The sequence below is a fragment of the Condylura cristata genome, unplaced genomic scaffold (assembly GCF_000260355.1).
Source record: "Condylura cristata isolate star-nosed mole 26May11 unplaced genomic scaffold, ConCri1.0 scaffold00012, whole genome shotgun sequence".
NCBI lineage: Eukaryota > Metazoa > Chordata > Mammalia > Eulipotyphla > Talpidae > Condylura > Condylura cristata.
Window position 1 is genome coordinate 56821991 of NW_004567113.1, and position 994 is coordinate 56822984.

Genomic DNA, 994 nt, shown 5'->3' on the forward strand with positions numbered 1-994 from the left:
CGAGACACCCGGCTGTGCTGCTTCATACTGGGGACGGGAGAACTCCAGCCTTAACCAAGGTGCGGGGGAGCCGGCCCAGAGGCCCCAAAGCATCCGTGTGCTTGTTGTGAAAAAGGCGCTTCTCAACAAGCCCCCGAGAGCGGCGGGGGGCCCGGGGACTGTGGGTGCTGCTCCCCTCGTGGCCCGCGAGAAGGCTTGACAGCAGCGGGCCCCGGGCCAAGGCCCCGGGCCAGTCGCAGCCCACGGCCTCCCTCCAAGCTGCCTCGCCACCGCTGTGAGAGCGGCAGAGCTGAACCGGGAGAAAGCAAACAAAACTAGGGTGCGCGCGGACATTGAGGGGAGGCTGGAATGGGAGGTGGGTTAGGCTGCTTTTGTACAGAGTAGAATTCTCATTGAAAGTGCACTAAAGCAGACGGCCGAAGCAGACACCTGGGTGCCCGGCGCCAGGCCCCGGCAGCTCCAGTCGCTCGCCATCGCGCTAGGGCATCCGCAGACTCTCAGGCCGCCGAGGAGCCCCCTCTGCGCCCTCCCCCGCCCCCGGCGCCCAGGCGCAGGTGAGGGGGGCTCGCGGCTGCCCGGCAGGAGCAGGCGCGCGGGCTGAGACCTCTGCTCTGAGGGCCGGCAGGCCTGGCGGGCAGGCAGGGAGGGGCCGGTGCACCCCAGTGAGCGCAGCGAGTCAGCCGAGCCCCTGGAGGGAGGAGGGGGAAAGCCGGGACTCACTCCGCGTGTCTGCATCAGCTCTGTTCTCTCTGGAAGCCTCCGGGGTGTCCGTCCTTCTCTCCGGACTGAGCAGTTGGTCCCCAGGCTGCACCACAACTGAGGCGAGCGGAGCAAAGGAGGACACGGCGAGAGCTCTTACCCTCAGCTCAGAGCCGCGCCCGCACGTGGCAGTCTGACACTTCAGGGACAGACTGCGCCACGAGACCCGCGTGTCCCAGAGCCATGTCGGCCGCAGACACGAGGCAGGGCCCGGCGGGGCCACGGCCCCGGGCTC

At 68.7% G+C, this 994-nt stretch overlaps 1 protein-coding gene across 1 annotated transcript in view; it reads right to left on the reverse strand.

The window, feature by feature from the left end:
• The window catches only part of HTT (huntingtin), an 81848-nt gene that overhangs the window by 13708 nt on the left and 67146 nt on the right, over positions 1-994 (reverse strand). The window contains exons 51-52 of the mRNA XM_012724062.1: positions 687-816; positions 29-272 (exon numbers count right to left, since the gene is read on the reverse strand). Of these exons, the coding sequence (XP_012579516.1) occupies positions 29-272; positions 687-816 (374 nt within the window). The remainder of the gene's footprint in view (positions 1-28; positions 273-686; positions 817-994) is intronic.